General features: G+C 36.7%; 1 protein-coding gene across 4 annotated transcripts; it reads left to right on the top strand.

Annotated features, from left to right (window-relative positions):
* The first annotated feature begins 1,919 nt into the window (after positions 1-1,919).
* Positions 1,920-26,555, top strand: LOC138713183 (phosphotriesterase-related protein). 4 transcript variants are annotated; one of them, XM_069845063.1, is made up of 7 exons: positions 1,920-2,045; positions 11,739-11,898; positions 14,045-14,235; positions 18,731-18,889; positions 19,522-19,686; positions 21,912-22,129; positions 24,671-26,547. In XM_069845063.1, exons 2-7 carry the CDS (start codon positions 11,777-11,779, stop codon positions 24,812-24,814), a joined length of 999 nt encoding a protein of 332 aa, XP_069701164.1. In that variant the 5' UTR covers positions 1,920-2,045; positions 11,739-11,776; the 3' UTR covers positions 24,815-26,547. The 4 variants fall into 4 exon arrangements, with proteins under 4 accessions (XP_069701164.1, XP_069701165.1, XP_069701162.1 ...); XM_069845061.1 differs by lacking the exon at positions 1,920-2,045 and adding an exon at positions 9,169-9,331 and having other exon boundaries at positions 24,671-26,546; XM_069845062.1 differs by lacking the exon at positions 1,920-2,045 and adding an exon at positions 9,985-10,281.
* The last annotated feature ends 403 nt before the right edge of the window (positions 26,556-26,958 follow it).

Raw genomic sequence — 26,958 nt, 5'->3', positions numbered from 1 at the left:
TATTGACCTGTTTTGTTTCTCTTCATCGCAAAATGCTATTATGTACTTGCTTAATAATACAGTGTCCACCATGAACCTGACACATTTCATTTGGCTGCCAAAAATCAATGAATGGAAATAAGTTGGTAACATGCATTGCATTATGTAGAGAAACTGTGGAAATTTCGATGGCTATTTTTAAAAACCCGCGCGCGCACGCGCGCGAGAGGTTGTACGTGGCGCTGTGGTAGCTTAAGTCAAAATGGCGACAGCGCAAGAGCGAGCACAAGCAATCTGGTGGTATGCTGAAACAAATTCGGTGATTCAAGTGCAACGCAACTTTCGGCGCGTGTTCCAGAAGGACCCACCATCACGGAACACCATTAAGACATGGAAACAGCACTTTTTGGCAACGGGAAGTGTGGTGAAATTGCATGGTGGCGGTAATGTGCGCGTATCAGAGGAGCGTGTAGCAGCAGTGAGACAGGCGTATGAACGAAGTCCACGCAAGTCAGTTCGACAAGCGGGACGAGAACTGCAGATGCCGAAGTCCACGGTACATAAGATACTGCATCGCTCTCTTGGGTTTCATCCATACAAATTGCAGTTGGTTCATGAACTGAAACCAGATGACGGTAATAAGAGGCAGGCATTTGCTATCGACATGTTACAGCACATTGATGAAGACCCAACATTTTTAACTCGCATTGCTTTTTCTGATGAGGCCACTTTTCATTTATCGGGCAAAGTTAACACACATAATGCGTGTATTTGAGGGTCAGAAAACCCACGCTGCATTGTGGAACACATTCGTGACAGCCCAAAATTAAATGTGTGGTGCGGATTGATGCATAATTTGATCATAGACCCCTTTTTCTTTGCAGAACAGTTACGCGCAATACCTACCTCGACATGTTGGATCAATTTGTTGTGCCTCAGTTAATACATTTGCAGCCGAACGAAATCTTTAAACAGGATGGCGCCCCACCACATTGGAGCCTGATTGTTCGAGAATTTCTCGACACACAATTTCCCGGTTGCTGGATTGGGCGTGATGGACCGACAAGATGGCCACCTCGATCACCGGATATTACCCCTCTAGACTTTTTCTTGTGGGGATATGTCAAGAACAAAGTGTATACAGGCCACAAAATTCGTGATCAACAGCTACGCGGCCGCATAAGAGATGCCGTCAATTCCGTTACGCCCGAGATGCTTCAGAAGACCTGGCAGGAAATTGAATTCAGGCTAAATGTTCTTCGTGCAACGAGAGGATCTCATGTTGAGGTGTACTGATTTTTTTAATAAAACTTGGTGAGTTACTCTTGATATTGCATGCATTCTTTTCTTTTTACCCCAAGCAGTATGAATTATACAGCAATTTCAAATGTGTCAGGTTCATGGTGGACACCCTGTATTTCTTTCGCCACTCCGTGCTACAGTATTGATGTTGAGTTGACAACACTGGACTGCAAGTGCAAATATTGTAAACTGTCCCTCAAGAAGGCCAAAATTGTGAATAGTGGGGGAGAGAAATGAATTACCGAGGCTGAGAAGGAATTAGAGTTCAGGTTGCATATCTTACAGGGGCACAGATCCGATGGTCCGACTATACATGCCTCATCCATATCCAAGCATGCTATATTACCATTTATTCATCCTGGGCCCACCTCATCCAAATCCACAGGCTAGATAATGCATTGCAGTAGTCCTTACTGATCTTGCAGCCACAGTCCAAACCATGGGACAGGTTACCTTAGTGGAGAGACCAGCTCGGAAAAGCTATAGTTAACATCTTGAAATGATACCAGGCTCGCGACAGAATCATAGAGACTGTGAGATGATCAACTGGGAGTGTGGGGACATCTCATGCACTGCCAGTATGATCCTCACCTGGATTTATGTACGTAAGTAGTTATATTACCACTTTGAGCACTGGTCTGCTGTCTGTGACGCATTATTAATCAGCTGTTGCCATGTAATACTTCGTTAGGACTTGTGTATAAATCAGAATAGTGAACTGAATGATGAATTAGCTGTAGAAGTGAACTGATATAAACAGTAAGGTATGTGTGAACTAGTGAATAAATCAATCAATCTTAATGTATCCAGCTGTTTGCTGACAACATGAAGTCCACTATAGTCCACTGCAGTGGTGGCTCGTGATGTAAAAGGTGTGTGAAGCAGTGTTAGGTCGACTTCTAATTTTATAACAAAAATCATGTATAGGCTTATGTATATTAAATACCGGTATATCTAAAATACGTGACATTGATGATAACGATAATAATAGTAATAGTAGGCCTAATAATAATAATAAATTAACGGTAATAAATAATCATACCAATTTTTTAACAGAAGTTGAATCCTCCTGTTCATGGCAAAGAATTTGTCAGTAACATCGTTGTGGAAAGGCTGATTTTTTTTCATAATTTTGTGCATAATTTGCTTCTGCATAGAAATATTTTGCGATTGACTGAGCATCTTTGTTGTGACATGCAACTACGCAAATAGTTTTTAATGCGAGTCATGTAAGAAACACCTCTTTCCGCAGACAAATTTGTTAATAAACAGCCCAAATCGCTGAAGCACGTAGTTTTTTATGAACAAATATTACTCGTAAGTATTTAAAATAGTCCTAATAATTAATGTAATAAGAACAGTAGAGAAAATATTACAATGCACACAACGCGATCTTTATGCACACTCGCTCACGAAACCGTGGAAAAATTTTACTTTGTAAACAGGCTACAGTAGTATCTACAACGCTAACACCATAACCATGTTTTTTCAATTCCTCTTACATTATATTTCCACTTTTCTCTAGACTCATGCTTGCTTCTTTAGCAAAACAGTTAAAAAAAAAATTACAAATATATATATTCATTTAGTAGGCTTACGACTTTTCTATGGGTGAAATTAATTTTAAGCTTTCAAATTTCTGTAATTTTCATTGTTAGAGTTGGCTACATTGAATAGTTCCTTTGTCGTTGATTGGCGGAACGTGAATTCGTCTCTTCTACTATTTCACGTCCGATCAAAGCAACGATACTAACTGTTGTTGCGGGGTGAGGGGTGTAGCCTTGTTGCCATGGTAACCATAGCTGAGTGAAACACTAACAGGAGGAAAATCGAGCTCACTTCACCGGCGCAGAACTTAAACGTATCGGAGTTTTGTTGCTACAGTAACCATACCAAGTGGAAATAGAAAGTCGCAATGCAAGAAGTGGATTCACCGACACCACAGTCTACTATATACAGTCACGAAGCTTGAGTTTTGAGGGTGCTAGAAACAATAGATTCTGACGGTACTATTTTGCATTGCCTGTAATGAGGCGATATTAGCGATCCTAGTGGTGAGCAACTGCCTAATGTTTGATGAAAGAGTAATGGAACGGAAAAAAATTCTCTCCGGCGCCGGGATTTGAACCCGGGTTTTCAGCTCTACGTGCTGATGCTTTATCCACTAAGCCACACCGGATACAACTCCGACGCCGGTTAGAATCTTCTCAGATTAAGCTCCAACTCTTGGGTTCCCTCTAGTGGCTGCCCTCTGCACTACGTCATAGATGTCTATGAACACAGGACCGAAGTCCACATATGTGCTGAGGTGCACTCGGTATGAGTGACTAGTTGGCCAGGATCCGACGGAATAAGCGCCGTCTTAAATCACGAAGTGATTTACGCATATCATATATATTATTTTATTTTAATGTACCGAAGTACATATGATATTTCCATGCAGATATTCTGCGTCATCATACGATGAAAGAGTAATGGAACGGAGAAAAATTCTCTCCAGCGCCGGTGTGGCTTAGTGGATAAAGCATCAGCACGTAGAGCTGAAAACCCGGGTTCAAATCCCGGCGCCGGAGAGAATTTTTCTCCGTTCCATTACTCTTTCATCGTATGACGCAGAATATCTGCATGGAAATATCATATGTACTTCGGTACATTAAAATAAAATAATATATACCTAATGTTTGCATATTTACTACGTATTGAGCTTCGCGACTGTATATACTAGACTGTGCCGACACTATGTTTGTTAATTCTTCAGTGCGGCGCGATTTTTGAACGTACATAAATATAAATATTATAAAATCAGTCGCAGTGTGATGTATAGTAAAAGTAAAGTGAATTTTTCAATTTTTAAAAAGTCTATGGTGAAGTTGTGCTTCACTTGTTTCATCTGAAAAGCAGCCTCTGGTCCACTGTAGTCTATTCAGTTGTTGCTTTTCACGAGAAATGAGGGGTATTTTGATCGGTGTTCATTATAGATGCCTGTTGCTAGTAGCCAGAGTTGGGGTGTAGTCAATATATACTGCAGGGCTGTGTCTTCTGCAACTGGTACTGATGATTTTAATTTACTTCTTTTGTGGTTTATGGATGGACAGTATAGAAGAATGTGTTCCAGATCTTCATCATGATTATTACACCACAGACAAGTAGGATTATCAGAAATGTGAAATTGGTGTAGGTACAATTGAGTGACTCGATCCCAGGTGGTGACAGGATTTTTTCTCATTGCCAAACTTTCAGAACGGCCCCAAGGTTCACTCAGCCTTCTATAAAATTGAGTACCGGGTCTTTTCCGGGGGTAAAAGGTAGTCAGAGCGTGGTGTCGACCACACCACCTCATTCTAGTGCCGAGGTCATGGAAAGCATGGGGCTCTACCTCCATGCCCCCCAAGTGCCTTCCTGGCATGTTACGGGGATACCTTTACCTTTACCTTTTACAATTGAGTGACAATGTGACCTGTTCTGGCTCTTGTTAAAAATGTTTGAACATGTCTGGGCAAGTTTTTGTAGGTCATTTGGTTTCTTTTGTGCAGACTGTAAAATTTTTCGTTTGTCAGAAGAGAGCCAATTGTTGATCCATAGGTTTGTAAAATGAGACTTTACTGAAGCAAAAGCACTGGATAGAGATAGGTATCACTTGAAGAGGTCTTGGTTGCAAATATGTTGCCTGTTTTGCAATATCATCGACTTTCTTGTTTTCAGGTATACCACAATGACTAGGTATCCATTGAAATGTTATTTCCTTTTGGAGTTCTTTTAGTTTACGTAGTTGTTTCTGAATTGGAATAATTCTATGTGTATATAGGTTTGGTACATATTTAATTATATATAATGATAGGCAAAAACAAGGTAGGATAAGTATTAAATAGACTAGTGGTTCCCACACCTTTTTTACTGAAGCCCACGATATCGCGACACACTTGTTTTTATTATTATTTTATTATTATAACCAGTGCTTTTCTTCTGGAGAAAAGATAGTGGAACTCTGTGTAGAATATTTTAAAACAGATGGGGAGATGTATTTTTAGTTTATTTGGCAGCATCGACTGATCTGACAAAACATTTATGTATATAAGACACTCGGAATTTTGTTTATATTCATCTTCACGCCACATAAAACCATATTGCAAGTATTCATCACTATTCTTTGTCCTGTAGAAGTATTCGTAAAGATTGTATGTTTATCTGATCAGAGGAGCCAATATTTGCCAATCCAAGTTTATCCAGTCTTGCCTGTATTTCAATGGTCAAATCCAGGGTGGTTATTCAGGTGAAGTGCCACTTCATCTATTTACATATAAAACACAATTTCATCTCGTATTAATAATTAATTCTAGTTATTACCGGTACTGTGTTTCTAAAATAAAAGTTTTATTATCAGTCGTTATGAACAGTGTTTAGTTGTATAAATAGTTCCTGTAACTGTCCGCTGAATAGAATAAAATGTCAACTGTTACAAGAGCCAAGTGGTGTCTATTGGAACTTACAATACTGTAGAGGTGAAATTATTTGGGATTCCATTCTCATACAGCACTTGGTTTCCATGATAACGTGATGTCATGCACTAAAGAAAGTTTGTATGAGTGAAGTGCATTTCTGAGTCTTTCAGTTATGGAGTAACCAGTTTGCAGATCTAACGGTACTAATAATGGAGAAGGGTTGAAGCTGGTCTCTTAGGCTGGGGGCTATTGTTTAAGGGCTGTGAAATTTTACAATAATATGTACTACCTGACTCGAGAAAAGTATCCTCATTCCTTGTGTCCAAGCAGCCACCCCTGCAGTGGTAAATTAGCTGGCTCTATGTTGTTTTATCAGGAATGCACGCCACATACATTCTCAAAGTTTAAAAGTTGTTTTCCACAGCGTGTATTATTTCTTCTCATGAGCTTGCCAGTTTTGTTCTTGCTCTTATATTTGAAAGTTTAATGGGCGCATAAATGTACACATGTAGTTTATACTATGTATGTATATATTAACTTATTTAATGTATTTAGAGTATGTAGTGTATTAATTCTACATCATAGTGTATATTATATGTTTAATCATCATAGTGCTATTATACAAATACTTACATATCAGTACATAGAAAATATTGATAAATGAGTGTGAAATATATATCCAGAAAATGGCACGGTTTGTAATATATTAGAAATGCTATTTTGTAGGCTTAAATATGAGCAGTGGCGTAGCGTCAATGTAAGCTAAAAACCTCAGCTTCCCCAGTTAATAATAATTTCATAATAAACCTGCAGTTTATGGACAAAATTATTTATTAATTTTAATAGAATTTATATTTACGCATTGAATATTGTGATGCGGCAGCTCAGGATGATTTGTGATGCAGCAGTAAACAAGAAGCCTGCACACACCAGCTTCCAAGCAGACTGGTTTCTTACACTCATTCTTCTGTGTAACCCATCCCGCAGATTCTCCATCCCTTTCTAACTAAACTACCCTTGTTGCAAGGCTCTCAAGAAGCTAGCTTTTACATTGAAAGTTTCCGAGTTATCCCTTTCGTCAGGTGTGTTCAGTTGAAGTGTTGGTGTGCATTGCGGCTGATATAATAAATAATGAGCGAAATAACAGTTCCTGACACCGATTTACTTGAATTTTTAGGACAATTCTATTATCAAGACTGACTTACGAACAAAAGTGCGATTTAAAAAACAAATGACCGTGTCTATTTGTTAGAGATATGTGTAAACCATGAAATCATATTTTACTACGTACCATTTGAGGTGATACCTTATTGGTGTTACGAGGTTCCAACCAATCTTCGGACTGCTGACTTGACATTGACTACTATTTATTTTAAAACTATATTTTTGTAATACGTTTTCTCATATGTACATGAAAGACAACTTGAGTTAGCTTCCCCTGCTCAAAATTTCATGCTACGCCACTGAATATGAGGATAAAAAAATGTTTTAAATTCTGAACGACCTACAGTTCCATATGTTCTTTGTTTTAAAAAGTGCTAAGAAAATAGAGAAGTTGTATAAAATAACTTAAAAAAATTATTCCAATGAAAGAAGCTTTTCTGTTTGAAAAGATTGAAAATTTCACTCGGAATCCACTACAGGAGAGACTTTCATCATTAGCTCCATAGCTTTGCATAGAGATATACTGTCCATCCTCAGTTAAACTCGGACATTTTATGAAGACATCGACAGGTTTGCTGCTTTAGAAGATAGGAGGATTAACTTTGTATGCAAGAAATTGGGTGAGTTCTGAAATAAATTAATTTTCCTGTTCTAAAACTGGTAAAATTGTACGTAGTTTACGAATAGTAGGCCTACTCATTATATTGGTAAAACTGTTCATGCATTTGTGTATGTGAACAGCACTTCACCTATTTTCTTTACGGTGAGCTGCTAATAGTCAAATCACGTGTATTTGAAGACCAAGTCCTTTGTATTTCTTAGATGAGTAAAGCATATTGTCTGGAGTGTCAGATGGAAGATTTAAGATTTCTTTTATTTTAGTTCTAATCAGAATGTCAGTGTTATAGAGGATATTTGCTCTCATGAACACTCAGTGGTCTGGTGAGCGTAGTAGATTAAAAGTATCGTCGATTAAAGCAATCTTGTTATTACAATATAAAATGAAAAACTTCAATTGTAGTGAATTTTATGACTATTAGGAAAAATAAAAGCCTGCTCTGATGTTATAATGCAGTCATAAAAATATGGCAGATATGCTTAATCGTGCATAAAATAAACTTGTTTCTTTATATTTGTACGTAGGATATTATTTATTGATCCTAACTGTAGCCAACACGAATCCCGAAAAGTTATCACGATTTCATTTGCATGGCAACCCTACTCATATGCCTCACGTCTGAATTAAATTATAGTGCTATTTGCCACAAAAGTCCGTATTTTGCAAAAGGTAGCAATATTTCATTACTCCAGAAAAATGTCTGCGAGTCATAAATGAATCATAATATAATACTGTTGGCAAAAGAAGTCTATCTGCTCCAATGTGAAATTTGCGGAAATTGACTTTGTGGTCGAAACTAACAATTGTCTAGTGGGAAAAGAACAGGAAAAGTAGAATTTTGGATGAAGCCGTCATAAACACGTTACCGGTAGAGGCCTGAATTCTTTTCAGGAACATTTGGACATAGCACTGATATCATTTCTACCTTGATCAAATGCCTATATACAAAAGGAATTTAATCAGTGAATATTTTGAAAACCTCATTGTGCAATAGAATGAAAACTGAAACGGTGAACTCCATTGCAACTAAATGTTATGGGACAAGATGTCTTAACAGTTGTCGCAAATATAAAATATTTTCGATTGATGTTCTGAAGCAAATTAGTACGATGGAAGTGTACCGGAATAAATCATCTTCAAGGAAGATAATATATTTTTATTTTACTACTTCCACTATTGTGTGAGTACAGATTCTTAACCTCGTTTATTTTATTAATTCTAACACTCTGATTCATTTATACTTCTAAAACAATGACAAAAGCAGTTGAAATGCGTTAATTAGGAGGATTTAAAATCATTCGACGGTTTTTGGCGGAAGTTGAAGCGTAAAACAATTTTTTTAGTGACACTGCAGCCAGCGCCATAACGGCCGTAATTCGTAACGGTAGCCTGTTATCAGATTCTTTGTTGGCTTCTTTGGAATAGGACTATAAATATAGCTCTCTTGCTTCCTTGCCAGAGAAAACAAAATGTACTACCTGGTTTAATAATATTATTGCTTTCTCATACTTGTTTTTCTCTGTTACTTGCGTTTCCTCGCATAGTAAAATAAAGTTGTATTGCTATCGCCCTACAAAAAACTGTAGGCCTACCTCTGCGTTTTGTTTATTAATAAGTTAATGACCAGTAATCCTTATCCAAATAAATTGTGCAACTAGTTTTTTTTATTTGCATAATGATAACATTGAGTCGTAAACCAACTCGTATCATTGTACTCTTTAGTCGTTAAGAACTCTTGTTAACACTTGACCTCGTTTATACTTTACAGCAACTTTGCACAGTGTATTATACGCCAATTCTACAATCATGGACAATAAAATACAAACAGGTAGGCTCCTATTTTTTTCAATGATATTTTTACGAGGTTATTACGAAAAATCGTAACCACCACAAAGTCGTAAACAATTCGTGTAAGTTCGATATTTTTTAAACTATTCACAGTTGAATACTTCCTATTATTCTGCAGTAGCAGAATTTAAAATTACGATCATCACGTCTTTCGGAATAGTAAAATCAAAACCAATATGGTAATCATACGTAAAAAAAAAAAAAAAAAGAGTAGACACACAAGGTGGAATCTGGATCATCCGACAACATTCACGTGGGTTCTTTTTGTGCGAAGTAGGCGGCACTCTTTGACGGATACTCCCGAAGTAATACGAAAATTGCCGATGCTCGATATACGAGGGAAAAGCGATGCAAATAACGAGATTTGTCAATTGCAATTTGAAGAAATATAATTATTGTTGAAACACAAGCGATGGAATTAAGAGCAACCCACGGGCACTTTCCAATCGGAGGGTGAAAAGCCGGAGAATTTCCCACTTTCGGACTTTGTTTTTGCTAAATTCTGCATTAGTTTGTTCATTCTATCGATGTGTATAACCCCTGATCAGGGGTATAACTAAGCTGGTTGACTTGCTGTGCCGTGTATTCGGAATGTGAGGCCGTTTCTGCAGTGATCCGCCATGTTGATGGAAGTGTAAACATGTGAATGTCCACCGCTGTGGAGTAATGGTCAGGACATCTGGCTATGAAACTAGCGGGCTCGGGTTCAAATCCTGGTTGGGAGAAGTTACCTGGTTGAGGTTTTTCCGGGATTTTCCCTCAACCAAATGAAGCAGAATTGCTGGCAACTTTTCGGACTCATTTCGCTGTCATTAATTCACATATCATCATCATCCATATAATAGCCAAGGTTAAGTTCACTGTGCAGTGTGCTGTACTTGTACAAGAGCGCAGCTGTTCGGCTACCCACTCATTCACAGAATAGGAGTGGTAAGCATAATAAGCCTCAGGCTGCAGTGTAAGCCTTCGGGTCCCTCCTCCCTACAAGAAAAAAAAACATGTAAATACAATTGTATGCTATGTGGTAAACTGGTAATGTACATAAAAGTGTCTGGGCAGCCTACACATTGCGTCCAATATGGGTGTAGTAATAAGAGGAACAACAGCGGACTTCTAGAAAGTGAATTAGATCGTATTCCATATTTTAATGTAAATATGAGACACTCTTTTTGGTAACATTTTCCAGAATTGCTTCCCTGAAAAAAAAAAATCCCACTCTTCAAAAACAGCTCAAGTCTGAAGCCAAAGGAGACCGGAACCCCCAGTTTTACTGTATAGCCGAGTTAAAAATATCACTAAAATTCCTAAATAAATGCGTAATTTATGTTAGATAGAACTAGTTCATTCATCCTTAATAGACATTACACTTGATTACATTTTTCTTTTCTTGTATGATTAATTCCAGATCCCAATGAACAGTTCTAATCTGCCCCCATACGTTAGCCGATAAAACAGTCAGTACTACAATCATAAATCTTCCATTCGAGTATTTTGCAAGGTATGTGGTTAAGGTTTAATAAAACTGCTAAATAAATTTTCTAAGTTTATTTCACACATGACATTGTAACATGTTAAGACAAGTAATAGATTTATATTACATGCAGGCTCGTTATAACACCACATGGTATATATTATATGATCGTATCATGTGTTTACACAACCGGCAACATGGCGACTCGTTTTTCGTAACCGAATTGTTATTCAGCACTCTTTCCGTTGTATATTTCCGAAGACTTACTTTAATTTTATTTATTTTTAGAATTATGCCAGAAATACATAAAAATTGATCTCAGAAACTGAATTATTCTGCGTTGAAAAAAAAAATCTTGTCTCCAGGTATAAATGTTCTAGGTGTTCAGTTTCTCCTACTTCTTCATTGAGAATGCCAATACTTTTGTTGTAATATTTATATATTTATTTACTTATATATTTAATTGTCCCGTGCCGTGGCGTCGCAGTCAAAGGCATCCTGCCTAGGACTCGCGTTACGGAATGCGCGCTGATTCGAGTCCTCATGGGAAAATAAATTTTCTCATGAAATTTCGGCCAGTGTATGGGACCGGTGCCCACCCAGCATCGTGATCCACTTGGGGAGCTACAATAGGTAGCGAAATCTGGTTGCGAATACCAGCTATAACGGCTGGGGGGATCATCGTGCTAACCACACGATACCTCCATTCTTGTTGGATGATCGTCCACCTCTGCTTCGGCATGTGGGCATGAGGCCAGCAGCCAGCTGGTCGGTCTAGGCCCTTCACGGGCTGTAGCACCACGGATTATTATTATTAGTATTATTATTATTATTATTATTATTATTATTATTATTACATATTTAATTAATGTACTGGTATTTATTTTTTTTATTCTGCTTATTTATGATTTTCCAGTTCTGGGATTGATTACACCTGAAGAATTGGGACGGACAATGACGCATGAACACTTGTCAATGGATTATCAAAAGCTCTTCATTGCACCTCCAAAACAATTAAAACATTTTTTTGAAAATAAAATAACTCTTGAAAATTTTGGCTTTATTAAACAATATCCGTAAGTTAATTAAATTCTCTACTACTTAATTTATTTTCTCTTTGTTTTTCTTCTTTTTTTTTTATTTTACTGTATTTTATTTTTTTTAATGCTGTCTTTATTAGTTTTTACAGAATATATTGTTGTTCTTCATTTAAAAACGAAATAATACTGAGTTTCTTTCACTAGAATTTTTAAATCAAATATTGTCCAACTAAGCTTCATCTATTTGTGTATGTGTATACATAAAACAGGAGCAGGTTTTCATTTAGTCTAAAGTCTAATATAGTTGAGAACATTAAATGTCTTGTTCAGCATTCTGTACACCATGTTTGAAACTTATGGTAACACTTTCATACGATTATGCCGAGGTCATGGAAAGCATGGGGCTCTACATCCATGCCCCCCAGGTGCCTTCATGGCATATTACGGGAATACCTTTACGTTTACCTTTAGGTGGCCAGGTAGCTCAGTTGGTAGAGCATCTGGCTACGGACTGGAAGGTCCGGGATTCGATCCCAGGTGGTAATAGGATTTTTTTCTCATTGCCACACTTTCAGAACAGCCCTGAGGTTCACTCAGCCTCCTATAAAATTAAGTACCAGGTCTTTACCGGGGGTAAAAGGTGGTCAGAGGATGGTGCCGACCACACCACCTCATTCTAGTGCTGAGGTCATGGAAAGCATGGGACTCTACCTCCATGTCCCCCAAGTGCCTTCATGGCATATTACAGGGATACCTTTACCGGTAAATATTAATAATACAATATCTATGTGCATATAATTTGTTTAAGAAATTCAAAGTCTTCATTGGCACATTACAAATATTCAATGCAAGAACTCCTTGTTACAAAGCATATACTAACACGATAGTCAAATTCTTGCCATACTCTCAATCTCTGTTTACAAATGCAATCACAGCAATGATTCGATGTTTCACTTCTTCAAGATTTTGGGATTAATGTCGTGAAAAGCAGTATCAATGGCTAATGTCAAGTCCTCTATTGTGGTTTGTTTTGAAGTGTAGACCATAACTTTAACCAATCCCCAAAATAAAATATCCATCGGAGTGAGATCTGGTGATCTGGGTGGCATTTCTATTGTTCCTCGTCTTTCAATAACTCTTCCACCAAACACAATAGCTTGTAACACGTTTTATCTCTCACTTATTAATGGCCTACTTGACGTAGGATGGTCCATCACTGATCTGTTTGCTTCTAAACTTTTCCATAAATTGAAGACCGCCTTCCATGTTGTGGAACAGTGTCGAAATGTTCATTCTACTCTTTAATTACTCACACGTTTAACAGCTTGATCAGAGCTCTGATTATGTCTGAGACTAAAATTAAGTGTTTGAGTCTTTGTCAAATTATTATTAGGTTTATCCGCATTAATCTAAGTTATTAAATTGTCTATAGTAATAACCACTGAAAAATATTAAAGCATAACAAATAATAATGAAATTTCCATAATGTAACCACAGTCTACTATATATAGTCACGAAGCTTGAGTTTTGAGGGTGCTAGAAACAATAGACTGTGACGGTACTATTTTGCATTGCCTGTATGAGGTGATATTAGCGATCCTAGTGGTGAGCAACTATCTAATGTTTGCATATTTACTACGTATTGAGCTTCGCGACTGTATATAGTAGACTGTGATGTAACTTCGTTTCAATATCCGCCATTACGCTAGCTAGTACTGACAATATAACTAAATAAAAATCACTAGACTTTGAAAATTCTGCACATATTCGTATATACAAAGCATAACAAAAGCCTAAACTAATCTGTCACAGATTCGTCCTATGCAAGGCATAGCGTGAGTGTATACTAGCATGAAACTTTTGTAATGTCACCAAACTTATGTTGGTATGACTGATAAGACAGTTAACAGTGCATAAATAGAGTAGGAAGGGAACTACCTCAGTGCTACTTTAACCAGGACCTGCCTTGGGCAGTAAACTATGGATGAATGAATGCATAAATGTAATAATCCTGTGAAAGTTTTACCATTATTTTAAAACATAGTGTGCATTTCTGTAAAAGTGCCTAGTAACAAAGACTTTATATAGGATTATTCTTATTTTAATGTATAAAAATTACTTTTCTTACATGAGTGCTCAAAGTAAAAATTCAGTGTAAACCATAACTTTATGTTTGATGTAGGTACAGCAGCAATTTCAATTGCATTTTGAATGATGCTGAAACGCATGCAGCAGTGCTATATGACGTGCAGTTATACAAGCAGTTTGGTGGTGGAACAATTGTAGAGAATTCAAACCACGGTCTCCAGAGAAATGTACAATTTTTGAAAGAAGTGAGTCAGAAAACAGGAGTACACATTATTGCTGGCACAGGTAAGGTTTGTTATAACAATGTAATGTAACAGAGTCGAAAAATAGGGTACAGTACATATTTTAAGTAAATACAAAAATAAAATTTGCAGTTTCTTTATGAAGAGAACCTGTGCTAAAATCAGATATGAATTGAGGAGGTGGCTCATGGTAGCAATTCTCCATTGGAGATCAATATTTCTTCCCAAGGAAGGATTTAAAAAGCATATTAACTATTTTGAGCCAGTTGAAACAGAGCTTTCGGGCTAAGATGCCGTGGTCTACTGGTGCAGATGTTACCAGACGTTTCGTCTACTACTGCGGCAGACATCTTCAGTGGTTAGGTATCCTCGGTCGAAGTCTTCTGCTCGGGATACCTGTAGCAACTGGTAACCTGACTGGTTGCTTGTCCTTATTTATAGAGCTCTATAAATGGGTCATCCTCAGAACCGGTCGTTGTTGGTCTTGGCGCCACTTGTTCTGTTTCCTGTGGTATAATGTAGAGTCAAAGAGTGTGTGTGTTCTGAAATTGAGTTGTGTGTTGAGAATTTCGTTGGGGTGTTTTTGTGTGTCTGTATATTTCATATTGTTCTAGTGTGTTTAGTTTCTGGCTTTTTGTTTGGATGCGTAGTATTTCCATGTCTGTGTTGATGTCTCTGTAGGTGTGGTTAGCATTTGTGATGTGTTCTGCATATGTGGAGGTGTTTTGTAATTTTGTTATGACTGTGATGTGTTCTTTGTAACGTGTTTGAAATGATTTGCCTGTCTGTCCTATGTAGAACTTGTTGCAGGTGTTACATTTGAGTTTGTATATGCCTGTGTGGTTGTATTTGTTTGTTTGTGTTGTTTGTGTGTTGAGATGTTTTTGTAGAGTGTTATTTGTTCTGTATACGATATTGTAATTTAATTTCTTGAATGAGGTTGCAATCTTGTGTGTGTTTTTGTTTTCGTATGTTAGTGTGATGTATTTTTTTGTGTTCTTGTGTTTGTGTTGTATTCTTATGTTTTTTGTGATTATGTTTTGTGTTACGTATTATGTTAGGGTTGTATCCGTTTTCTTGTGCTATGTATTTGATTGTGTTTAGCTCTTCGTTGTAATCCTGTTGGTTCATTGGTATGTTGAGTAGTCTGTGTACCATTGTTCGGAATGCAGCTTGTTTGTGTCGTGTTGGGTTGTTGGATGTGTTGTGTGTGTACGTTGTTGTTCTTGTCGGTTTTCTGTATACTACACGACCAAGGCGGGACTCGTCATGGCAGAATGAAGAACTCAGTGCTCACTGTGTATGTTTACTGCTGGAGTGTCGTCACATCCAATACCTAGCAATTCAATCTGGTCGCAATGCCGCATGTAGGAAGACGTGTGTTTCGTAGCCAAGCATGGAGCATTATTTATAATGCCATAAAGTTTTCTGATGAAGAAAAGACAACGGGTTTATTCCTACCTCTATCGAAGACAACAGAGTGTGCTGCAGCTATTGTGAAGCAGTGGCGACTCGTAGTCAAATGTTCAGGGTAGGCAAAATTTACAGAACATTTTTATGTAATTCCCGCGATTCAATGACAGCTCGCTTTCATCATGCCCCCCGAAAACTTAACTCTTGCTTACATAACAATACTGTTACATCAATGAGCCGTCTCATAATTGGTCGGTTTTTTTCTAGTTTATTGTTATACTGTTGTCTTGCAACCCTTGTTGTTCAGACAACATTTCCGAAATTGGATTCAAATTCTTTTCAAGTCTCTTTAGACTTACCGAGTTACAAATATGATCTGATTCCAAGTACCTTCTTTAGATTACAATAACAAACGTGACCACCTACAGCTTAGCTTTAACTTCACTTCCTGTTAGCCATTTATGTGTTTCATACCATACTTACTTACTTACAAATGGCTTTTAAAGAATCCGTAGGTTCATTGCCGCCCTCACATAAGCCCGCCATCGGTCCCTACACTGTGCAAGGTTAATCCAGTCTCTATCATCATATCCCACCTCCCTCAAATCCACTTTAATATTATTCTCCCATCTACGTCTCGACCTCCCCAAATGTCTTTTTTCCTCCGGCCTCCCAACTAACACACTATATGCATTTCTGGATTCGCCCATACGTGCTACATGCCCTGCCCATCTCAAACGTCTGGATTTAATGTTCCTAATTATGTCAGGTGAAGAATACAATGCATGCAGTTCTGTGTTGTGTAACTTTCTCCATTCTCCTGTAACTTCATCCTTCTTAGCCCCAAATATTTTCCTAAGAACTTTATTCTCAAACACCCTTAACCTATGTTCCTCTCTCAAAGTGAGAGTCCAAGTTTCACAACCATACAGAACAACCGGTAATATAACTGTTTTATAAATTCTAACTTTCAGATTTTTTGACAGCAGACTACATGACAAAAGCTTCTCAATCGAATAATAACAGGCATTTCCCATATTTATTCTGTGTTTAATTTCCTCCCGAGTATCATTTATATTTGTTACTGTTGCTCCAAGATATTTGAATTTTTCCACCTTTTCGAAAGATAAATCTCCAATTTTTATATTTCCATTTCATAGTGTTTCATACAATGAAGGATTAAATTTTCTTGCACCTTTAGCACTGACTTTATGAACAATAGAGCTTAATGCAGGAGTGGGTCGTCCATTGTCCAAAATACTTCTCTTTTCAATGTCTTTACGACGCGAAAACGGACAACGTAACAGTTTACTTATTATATCAGTCATAATATAATATTATTGTTATCACTTACATTAACTATAAATCACCAAATATACATAACATTAATATACAGTACGTACTTGCAAAAATCACATTTTCTAAAATACACTGTTAAAAAAATATCTTTTAAAACACATTGTTTAAAAACTGTTATACTACTCGTAACAATCTATGTTCCAACTCGCGAAACTTTCAAACAGAAATTTCGCAAATCGTAGGTGTTCGATAATGCTCGTGGGTTCTCGTTAGGGCAGGCAGAATTCTAGCGCGCTGGCTTAAGCATAGAACGCATGCGCTAAGAAAGCGTTTAGAATAGCGATCTCTTTTAATGCTTACTCCAGGGCCGGCTTTGAAGTTATGTGGAAGGTCGGCTAACTTCGCTTCTGCCTACCTTCTGAAGCATCGTGATCTGTCCAGTGTATTCTTGTCGCATAAATCGAACTGCCAGTAGTAAGCAACGTCCAACTAACCCTCAAAAAAATCCCATTCATAGTTAATTGAAGAATTTCTAAGCACCTAGACAAGAGTATATAATTATATAAGGTTTTCCAAATGTGTTGGGGTAGTTAATAAATATCCACTTTTAGGTTTTTCTAAATGTGTTGAGGTAGGCTTAGCCTACCCTGCCTGCCCTGAGGAGCCGCCTCTGTTGTGAAGTTAAAATAAATAAGGACACAATAATTAGTAGGATTAGAAAGGAAGATAAAGAATTTGAGGACAAGGGTGTAGAAATATCGACACCAAACAAAGTTAGACGACCTCCTGCAAATAAGGTTGAATTGGACGACATGGACAAACGTAACATAAGAAGAGAAGTTCATAAATATTATGGTCTCTACAAAGATCTTCCAACATTAGGAAAGTTGCATAAATTTTGTAAGAGAGAGATAGGTTTTAAAGGGTGCAAGGAAACTTTACGAAAACTCATACTATCCATAGGGTTTGCATTAAAAAAATATAAAGATAAAAGGAAATATCTAATAGAACGTTATGATAAAGTAGCCCGTTATTTACCTGAACGAAACATGGTTCCATACTCATTACACTGTCCACAAATGTTGGCAAGACGTAAACATGTCAGGAGTTTAAACAAACAGCAGTGCAGATCAACGACTTATAGTAGCCCATGCTGGTGGTAGTGATGGTTTTATACCGGTGCTTTCCTCATATATGATGTCCGGAGTCCGGCCACTTTAAAATGCTAAGTTAAGAAATGTATATCAAATGAAATGCTGTATAAAATACAGTACCGGCTTTAGTTTACGTTACTTTCGATTCATGTTCCCTCCTTTACGAACACCGATGTTGTGGTGTGTTTTCTGAATAGATTCCTATGTGTGTAACCACATAATAAAATAAAACTAAACAATAAAGTTAACTATATATACGAACATATAACATATGAAGCGTGTTAATAATAATGAAACAAGAGCGCAGTTCAGTTTGTGCTTCATTTTACATCTGATGCGGACTTTACAGCACGGCCTGTGTTGTGAAGCGAATCACAGCGCCACCAAGCAAAATGGTTCCCGCCTTGGTCGCATAGTACTTTGAATGTGTGTTTGTTCTCTACTTTTGTTATTGTGATGTCTAGAAAATTTATGGATTTGTTGTTTTCAGTTTCTAATGTGTAGGATAGCTTTGGGTGTATTTTGTTTATGTGTTGATGCAGGTTTTCGATCTGTCTTTTGTTTCCTTTGTATTTAGTTTTTTACGTAAATAAGTCTATATGAAAGGCTCCATATCGAGATTATGGAACTCTCTACTGCTTCATTATGTTAATGCATATGCCTTGTTTGTAGGTCATTACGTTTCCTTTGTTCAGTCGTCAAGTGCACTGGCAGTCTCTCAAGAGGACATGCATAAATTAATGGTGCAGGAAGTTACTACTGGCTGTGTTGATCAACCTGACGTCAAATGTGGCTTTATCGGCGAGGTGGGAAGTGGATGGCCACTTCATGGTGAGCAGTATATTTTGAATTTTCAGAGTTTCCGTAGGAAAAGCAGCTTGACTATTTTAAACAGTGGAATAATTCGATCCCATAGACTTCCGTGTATTAGAAGGGAGGCTGGTTTTAGCAAAGGCATTAATGATGCAAACTCAGAATTCTGGCATATATCAGCCAGTAATGGTGTTGGTACAAATACTGAATACTTCACATACTACCCCCACACAAATAAATCACAAGGGCTAAGTCAGGAGAACGTAGGGGCCATGTTCATAATCACCATTCCCGATATGACCAATCCAGCAGCTTCGTAACCTGATGTTTAAGAAATCACGAATGTGAACTCGAAACTGGCCCTCACACACTCAACTGTTTCTTCAGGCACAGGAGGACCCATTAATTTTCCTTTGTGAGGCATTTAGTATACTCATTTTTTGTCAAGAAGTTTCTGGTCACTCTATAGAAGAGAATTTCTCTCCCATTGTCAAAAAGCATTTCTCCCTCTGCTCACAAACTCCTGATCCTGATCAAGACTAAATAATATAATTCCCATTCCTCCCAACTACATTTTCTTAGAAATTAATATTATTTGAATGTTTAAAGTTATGTTATCATTCAATACAAATAATTCAATGTTATTTCAGATTTTGAAATAAGAGCAATCAAAGCCACAGGAGAAGTTCAAGCAGAGTTAGGGTGTCCTGTAAGCTTCCATCCCGGTCGACACCCAGAAGCTCCATTTGAGATAATCCGTCTCTTCCAAGAAGCTGGAGGAGATGTGAAGAAGACTGTGATGTCACACCTCGACAGTAAGTAATTGCCTTCCATCCCTTTATGATATATTTTTCTTCTTTTTTTTTAGTTGGTTATTTAACGACACTGTATCAGCTACTTGGAGATTTATCCTTCGAAGAGGTGGAAAAATTCAAATATCTTGGAGCAACAGTAACAATATAAATGACACTGGGGAGGAAATTAAACGCAGAATAAATATGGGAAATGCGTGTTATTATTCGGTTGAGAAGCTCTTATCATCCAGTCTGCTCTCCAAAAATCTGAAAGTTAGAATTTATAAAACAGTTATATTACCGGTTCTTCTATATGGCTGTGAAACTTGGACTCTCACTCTGAGAGAGGAACATAGGTTAAGGGTGTTTGAGAATAAGGTGCTTAGGAAAATATTTGGGGCTAAGCGGGATGAAGTTACAGGAGAATGGAGAAAGTTACACAACACAGAACTGCACGCATTGTATTCTTCACCTGACATAATTAGGAACTTGAAATCCAGACGTTTGAGATGGGCAGGGCATGTAGCACGTATGGGCGAATCCAGAAATGCATATAGAGTGTTAGTTGGGAAACCGGAGGGAAAAAGACCTTTAGGGAGGCCGAGACGTAGATGGGAGGATAATATTAAAATGGATTTGAGGGAGGTGGGGTATGATGATAGAGACTGGCTTAATCTTGCACAGGATAGGGACCGATGGCGGGCTTATGTGAGGGCGGCAATGAACCTTCGGGTTCCTTAAAAGCCATTTGTAAGTAAGTAAGTATCAGCTACTGGATCATTTAGCATCGATGAAATTGATGATAGCGAGATGAGGCCGAGGATTCGCCGTAAATTATCTGATATTCGCCTTACAGTTGAGGAAAACCTCAGAAAATATCCAACCAGGTAATCAGCCCAAGCGGGAATCGAAACCATGTCCTAGCGCAACTCTGGATTAACAGGCAAGTGCCTTAGCCGACTGAGCTACACCAGTGGCTCCTTTATGATATTAAATAGCGTCCAATTTAACTATTTACAAGAAAATAATATCTGAGTATCTTGTAAAGATTATTTTTTTGTTGGTTATTAACGACCTTTATCAGTTACTTGTTTATCTAGCTTTGATAAAAGATTTTAATGCACATTTTGAGGTAACTGACGTTTTCTCCAACTGTAAAGTGAATCATGTCAGATCTTCGTTGTCATCATCATCATCGTCGTCGTCGTCAATGTCATCATCATCATCATCATCATCATCATCATCATCATGATCACCACCACCACAATTCGGATTTTATGTAATATGTAAAATGAAAGTGAGAAATATATACAGTCTTAGAATTACAATCTGATCCGTTTGGGTATGGATAATATTAATTTATTATAAAGCTATTATGATAATAGGAACAATTTCTTGCTGGTTATATTATGATTAAAAGATGGGAGTTTCCATATATGACAATCAACAATGCATAATCTGAAAGGACAAATGAAAATCGTAGATGATTAAAATGGCTACTACAAATCAACAACGGGCACAATGTGTTCTTTGGTATGCTAAATTTGAGAGTGTTAAAAGAGTTCAAAGGGAATTTCGACGTGAGTATGGTGTGCGTAATGTACCTAAATACGATTCCATAATGTTGTGGTATCGAACATTTGTAGAAACAGGTTCTGTGTTAAAAAAAAAATATGCAGGAGGGCGCAGGCGACACCCAGTACGAGAAACAGCTATCTCTTCCCAGATCTAACCTCTCCTCACTTCTTCGTGTAGGGTTTTGTCTATTCACAGAAACCCAGGAACATTGATGATCTGAGAGTAAAAATTACTCAAGCTTTTCAGCAAATCACCCCCTTATGTTATGGCGGACATGGGCTGAATTGCATCACCGTTTTGAGTTGTGCAGGGTGCGCAATGGGGGTCATGTTGAGCTCTGAGGAATCTCCCATCTTTCAGTGTTGTATGCACAAAGTTTCAACAAATAAAGTTCAGTAGGCCTAGTATATGTTTTACGGTGTTTTTATTTTATCCATACTCAAATGAATCACCCTGTATTTCTTGCAACTTGCACTTTTTCTGTATTAATTTTTAATTGGTATTCAATTGTGATTGTACCCCATTTACATAGTTGCTGTTTAACCATTTCTTCATTTTTCCCCCACATCATTGTCAGCCTTTGGACTCATCTCACCAAATACCTTCTCACTATCACCAGTTCTACCATTTTTTTGGCTAATTTTAATTTATAATGATCTTTTTTTCAGGAACATTAACTAAAAATGAGGATTTGCTGGAATTCTCAAATTTGGGAACCTACTGTCAGTTTGATTTATTTGGAATTGAATGTTCATTATATCAAATGCACCTTACCACAGACATGCCTTCTGATGCACAAAGAATAGATAAAATTTCTAGTCTCATTGAGGCAGGCAAGGAAGACAAAATACTCGTGGCTCATGACATCCATACCAAACATAGACTGGTGAGTGCAATCGTACAAGAAATTTAAATTAAAAAAAAAACACACAAACACATACTCTTAGAAATAATAACAGCAATATTTTTAACTGAAAAAAAAATACGGAACTTGTTTTTACTCTTCTCTAGTCTTTGTTCAGTAACATAATCTGTATTTACATAAAATATATTTCATATCTTCTTCATTAATGTATAGCCTATAGTAAAACTTCATTTAGACGTTTTTATGGAGGGGAATCTGAAGAAAAAAATTGTATGAGTGAGAAAAACGTACAACTGAAATGACATTTAATAACATCTGAAGTAACATTTGAAAACTATATGTGGAGAACAAATTAAGTCAATTTAGTACAGTTTTCACAAGAGTAGTTTATAATTTCACAGTTAAGCCATTTATGAGTCTACAGGGTGTCCCATAAGTTTGGAACCATAGGCCAAATCTCTGAAATGCTGTTTTTTCTTCTTCTTTACAGGTACTTTTGAAGCCTGAGTGATGTTTTTTGGTAAAGAAGGACGCATTCAAGTGATCCTGTTTGTTGGTAGCTGCAGCCACAGGAAATATGGCTCTGGAATTTAAGCGCTGATTACACACCAGCAGCTACCAGCAAACAGCATCACTTGAATGTCATTCCTCTTTACTTAACGACGTAACTCTGGCTTCGAAGTACCTATAAAGAAAAAGAAACAACATTTCAGAGATTTGGCCTATACTGTTTTCGCTGTAAGAAAAATCCTAATGTAAACATAAGCACGTTGCTGTCATACCCGTGATTGGCTCCCAGTCGAAACACTCACATGGCGCAGGAAAATATAGTTCGTATTTGGAAACCATAACTTACTTACTTACAAATGGCTTTTAAGGAACCCGAAGGTTCATTGCCGCCCTCACATAAGCCCGCTATCGGTCCCTATCCTGTGCAAGATTAATCCAGTCTCTATCATCATATCCCACCTCCCTCAAATCCATTTAATATTATCCTCCCATCTACGTCTCGGCCTCCCTAAAGGTCTTTTTCCCTCCGGTCTCCCAACTAACACTCTATATGCATTTCTGGATTCGTCCATATGTGCTACATGCCCTGCCCATCTCAAACGTCTGGATTTAATGTTCCTAATTATGTCAGGTGAAGAATACAATGCGTGCAGTTCTGTGTTGTGTAACTTTCTCCAATCTCCTGTAACTTCATCCCGCTTAGCCCCAAATATTTTCCTAAGCACCTTATTCTCAAACACCCTTAACCTATGTTCCTCTCTCAGAGTGAGAGTCCAAGTTTCACAACCATACAGAAGAACCAGTAATATAACTTTGGAAACCGTAATCTTGTATTATTTGAAAATAAAACATTGAATTCTAGTTGTTAAATACGATGAAACATATAACTTCACTCATATGTAAAACGATATGTAAAAGAAAAGCTACTTTTATATTTTGTTATGTACTATGAACGCGGATGAATGCCAACAGTAATACTGAGGTAGTCTGTTCTTGTAACAAGCTGGCGTCACTTGGGCTCGTAGTTGTTCACATAAGCACGTGGTACTGAAGTATGGCTTCTGCATCCTCAACTGTCCATTGTGAAGACATAAAACTTAAAAATAATTTAATTACAGTAATTATAAAGTAAATGTTTTCTAAGCAAATGAATGCATAGTAGTGAGGTTAGGCCTACTTGATGAGTAACGGGAAATGTTTAACATGAAGCAGAATGTACAACAGTAGGCGGGAACACGTACTGAGAATCTATGGCGCCAAACAGTGGCCAATGAAGCCTCACTTCAGTCACGTGCTATTGTTTATATTAGGATTTTTCTTACAGCGAAAAGATTATATGTTCCAGACTTTTGGGACACCTGCATAATACAGTACTCAAATTTATACACATGGTCTTGAAGAAGGTAAAATTATCTGTAGGAAATCTTAGCTGCTTAGCTGATATATTACATTCCAAACTCCAAGCCAGAAAATTGTATGATAGTGACTTACATTGTTCTTCCTGTGTATTCTTCATGTAATAACACGTGATTATTTTACAAAAAGTCAGTTATTTTGGACTACTTGCTCCTAAGGAATAAACCACGTCCTCAAATGTGATAACTGTTCCATAATTTGTTCAGTTAACCTACATCATGGTGTGTTACGAAATGTTTCACTGTTTCTAAAAAGTAACAGCATCATTAAAGGACACGAGATTGGTGAGAGAAAGCATGGGCAGCTTCGAATTTCCATGAATTTCAAAGTGGGCTGCACCTTAACAATGAATATGTATTTTCGCGTTCTTACATTTTCACGGCAAACATAATTTCGAGGAAAATTGATTTAGAATGTATAAATGACGTTTTATATCTACTGGGGTTTAAAATACGAATATATACGTGTAAAACACGTATAATCGAAATAAATTAACATGAAAAGTAGGCCTATAGGAATTTTTCCGGTAATAAGAAAAAACCGTTTAAGTGTGACACGTATAGAAGTAGTTTTATTCTAGGCTACCGGTATATGTTCGTTTTTTCTGTAATTTAATCGAACTTATATATTTTACAGATTCAGTTTGGTGGCCATGGCTATTCACATATCCTCAACACTGTCTTACCACAGATGTTGACGAAAGGAATATCACAGGAGATAACTGACAAGATTACAATAGAAAATCCCAAAACTTGGCTTTCCTACAAGTCAAGACAGTAGTAGTTTCTTCTTTTAGCACCTAATACGTTTCTTCTTTATATCTTAATTAAATAAACAACTTTCCTGTGTTAATTGAAACTATTATGGTATTTTACCTTAGTTCCGGCTTGATTTCCTTCATTTTTTTTTATTTTCGTCTATGGCTGGGTAACTTTCGGGGGGTTCATGATTAGGGAACGAATTTCTAGTTCTGTACCTATTTTGTTTACAATGCCCTAGATGTATGTTATTCAGATATCTCTATGTTTCATGTACACAGGATCCCCCCATTAAAATTCTGTAGTAGTACCTACCTAAAATGCCTAAATGAACCATAAAGTTCTTTAAATGCCTAAAAACCATGTTTGTGTCTAAAAAGTGCCATCTTAGTATTTGCGTATATTGAAAATAAAAAAAAAATCGGTACTAAAAATGCAAAAATACCCAAAAAACTACAAAAATGCTATTTAAAGGTAAAAAAAATTCTATTACAGACAAATTCTGATTCTGGCATGTTCGTTCCATATTGGTCTTAGAAGGGGAAGGAAGAATATTTTACGTAAATTCATGGAACCGAAATTCGTTTGGAAAATTCCATCCTAGCATAAAAGGAGTGGTAGGTTGTTCAGGTTAGGCGAGAGCTTACAAATTAGTTTTCACGTCAATGCATCCCATTATGCGAAATGAAACTGATCAATCACCAATAAATCTCTTTCACTGATAGAATTTGAGTCTTCATAATACTCATTGTTAGCACCAGTTCTTTGTACATAAATTCCACCTAAAATGGAATATTTACTAAAATTACAATTATATTAACTACTGTACTAAATTTATATAAACTCCTAAAAGTCCTAAATTGGATTTTATAAAAACCTAAATCTCTCTTTTTAGCACCTAGAAATCTGTTCCCTATTCATGATGCGTAAGTATAGAAACTAAACCACTACGTATAAATACTTCTTTTTATTGCAATTGTACTTAACTCCTTAATAATATAACTTGTTATAAAACTTTTGATACACTATTACAGGGAATAGGTTGAGGTAATTGTAAGTGTAAGTACTTCGTTTATGAACAGTAGATATTTTCCAATTAAATTAGTAAATAGAATGTTTTATGTGGATGACTACCGATTATATAAGATGTTGCTTCTATTTTGGTGAGTATACACAAGGATAAAAATTGAGTCGTCTTTTACAATTAAACAACAAAAGATAGCATGTTTAAACAGCGACTGCTGTTAGTTGATGATTCCTTCTAACATCCGTCTCCTGAACTAAACGTTCATTGCCAAGATAATTAATTATGTATGCAACTTTGAAATTAAGTTCAATTAAAAGGTATTCAAAGGCAACTCTGGACACAGGCTTCTTTCGCCTACTGAAGAAGCATATCTGTGGGCTATTATTTTTGTAAAAGACACTTCACTTAAAAATACCATAAAATGGGATGAATAGGACGCAGGGGGTGAAGAGGGACGAAGTTTTATTATTTTTTATTTCTTTGTGTTAAATAGTAACTATAATAATAATAATAATAATAATAATAATAATAATAATAATAAGTGTTTATTTGTTCACTCATTATGAATGAAAACATAAACACTCTTATTATTATATTTAATCTTTGACACAAAGAAATAAAAAATAATAAAACTTCATCCCTATTCACTCCATTTTACGGTATTGATTCTACTTTGTACATTTTATTGTATTTGATGTTTTAAGTAAGCATTTAATGTTTGTTATTTAGTGTATTAATAAAGAGTGTTTATTTATATAAATTATTCTATATTCTTTATTGTTCTATACACACTTTTAACACTTGCATAATCACTGATTAACTTTGTAACTTCTTTACTGTGTTAATATGAGGAATTTTACCTGGCTGATTAGTTTGGAAGTGATATTCTTCAAGACTAGGCTTTGAACAGTGGCGCCAACTTATATGGGCCCGTGGGGCCTGAGCCCACCCAATAATTTGTCGTCTTATTATTATTATTATTATTATTATTATTATTATTATTATTATTATTATTTTAGTAGGTTATTTTACGAGAGGGTTTGGAATTGAATGGATTACATCAGCTGCTTGTCTATGCGGATGACGTGAATATGTTAGGAGAAAATCCACAAACGATTAGGGAAAACACGGGAATTTTA

This window comes from Periplaneta americana, chromosome 14, assembly GCF_040183065.1.
Source record: "Periplaneta americana isolate PAMFEO1 chromosome 14, P.americana_PAMFEO1_priV1, whole genome shotgun sequence".
Classification (NCBI taxonomy): domain Eukaryota; kingdom Metazoa; phylum Arthropoda; class Insecta; order Blattodea; family Blattidae; genus Periplaneta; species Periplaneta americana.
Note: the sequence above shows the minus strand (reverse complement) of the source record. Positions and strands in the feature narration are given on the sequence as shown.

Coding starts and splice junctions, on each gene's coding strand:
- LOC138713183 (XM_069845061.1), top strand. CDS start 9,310: ATGGACAATAAAATACAAACAG. Junction 18,890..19,521: donor AAGTGGATGGCCACTTCATG/GTGAGCAGTATA, acceptor ATGTTATTTCAG/ATTTTGAAATAAGAGCAATC. Junction 19,687..21,911: donor TGTGATGTCACACCTCGACA/GTAAGTAATTGC, acceptor TCTTTTTTTCAG/GAACATTAACTAAAAATGAG.